Source organism: Aplysia californica, unplaced genomic scaffold (assembly GCF_000002075.1).
Source record: "Aplysia californica isolate F4 #8 unplaced genomic scaffold, AplCal3.0 scaffold00303, whole genome shotgun sequence".
Lineage (NCBI taxonomy): Eukaryota > Metazoa > Mollusca > Gastropoda > Aplysiida > Aplysiidae > Aplysia > Aplysia californica.
In genome coordinates this window covers 497497-499337 of record NW_004797573.1, presented here as the reverse complement: position 1 = coordinate 499337, position 1841 = coordinate 497497, and the positions used below count along the sequence as shown (strand labels likewise).

General features: G+C 41.2%; 1 protein-coding gene across 1 annotated transcript in view; it reads left to right on the top strand.

Annotated features, from left to right (window-relative positions):
- The window catches only part of LOC101854582 (NADPH oxidase 5-like), a 37562-nt gene that overhangs the window by 27789 nt on the left and 7932 nt on the right, over positions 1-1841 (top strand). The window contains exon 7 of the mRNA XM_035970662.1: positions 1499-1638. Coding sequence (XP_035826555.1) covers positions 1499-1638 — 140 coding nt within the window. The remainder of the gene's footprint in view (positions 1-1498; positions 1639-1841) is intronic.

The window sequence follows — 1841 nt, the reverse complement described above, 5'->3', positions numbered from 1 at the left end:
TAATAATAATAATAATAATAATAATAATAATAATAATAATAATAATAGTAATAATAATAATAATAGATAGCATTTGTATAACGCAAATTCCCGCTCAACAGCAAGCTCTATGCGCTTCACAATCTGTACTATTACCCCAGCAGACCTGAGAGCATTCTGAAACAACCTCAACTTCCTGGGAAGCATACAGTGCAAGAGGCCATTTATAGGCACTAAAAAACTAACATACTGACAAGATCTTTCGCTGTCTACGGCCGGGTACCAATTCTCACCTGGGTGAAGAGACGAAAATTCGTGTAAAGTGCCTTTCCCAAGGACATAAAGTCGGGCTCGCGGCTCGAACCCCCCAACACGCAACCTCACGATTTCGAGAAAAACGAGTTTGAAAATTTGACGATAATAAAATCTCAACAACATGGTTTTTAAAAAAACAACAAAACAACAAACAACAAAAAAGAACGTTAATATCTCGATACCAAATTAAGTTACGGGTTATATATTTATAGAGGTAAAAGACCGGTTTAAAATCTCACTACCCATATCAATAACTCCATTTCGACCTAAAGTGATATAGTCATTTCTTGCGCTCAGCCATCGACGTATTTTGTGTGGGAGGCTATTAAGAGCTAACCAATGCCTGGCCAGGTAGGGTGTACTGTACATATATTCCTAAACTGGTCAAGGCAGAGACAAAAAGTCAAAATAGCCATGGAACCTGGAATCTAACCGTGGAGGGGAGGTGTGCTGATAGCTCAGTTGGTATCGTTGCGATACACGCTGCGAATGGCATTGATCCTACTTTGCGCAGGGTGTTCTTGACCTTTTGTTATTGGGGACGTTTTCCAGACTGGATTATCCTTCTCTTAGTCATATCGGAGACGGATGTTTAACTCGGAGATTCCTTCTCTTGCATTGCCCCAATGATGTTAAACTTGTTAAACATTTATCAATCATTGAGTTAGTGTATAAACAATAAAGAGGAAAAAAAGCACTCAGCGTGAAAGTGTTCGCAAGAGGAGAAAAAACTGTCTCACTGTTTGAAAAGAACCCAATTGTAGTGACCTTCTCATGCTTTTGAAGTACATGTATACACAAGAACGGTGTGATGAGGTGCATTTGGTTGTGTGTTTTGAGACGCTTGATATGTTTCGCTCCGGTAAATTTATAAGTATAACAGCCTCGAGGAAATCATTGCACAAGGGAGGAATAGCATAAGAAAAGTTCACTAAAAAGGTCTTTGATTTCGTCATAGGCCCACTGCGTACACAACGTTGATACATTTTGGACAAATTCCCCTTTATTTTGGAAACGTATGTTTGATGACAGGAATGATTATGTCTGTGATCTTGTGCTCCCTAACTAACGACCCTTTTGCTTAGACTAGATGGAAGTGATGCTAATGGTATGCTCTGTGAAACCCGGAGAATCGTCTCCATATAATTAATATAAATATCTGGTGTCTTCTCCCTCCCCCTCCACCACACACACCCACCGGCAGGTGTCGTGGACGAGGTACAGAAGAGCCACATCCGCCGACGAGCGTCCTCCATCGCCTGGTTCAGACAGAAGCCTCTCAAAGCTCGCAAGATTGACGCCACCATACGCCGCCGAGTCGTCACCAAGACCACCAGGGTTTTGGTGGGTAACTCCTCTGGCATTCTTCTTGTTCTTCTTCTTTTTGCTCTTATTCTTCTAATTCTTTGTTTTTGTTCTCTTGTTGGTGTTCTTATTTCTCTCTCTTTTTCTCTTTTTCTATCTATCTATCTATCTTTCTATCTACCCCCCTCTATCTGTCTCTTTCTTGTGTGTGCGTGCGTGCGTGCGTGTGTGTGTGTGTGTGT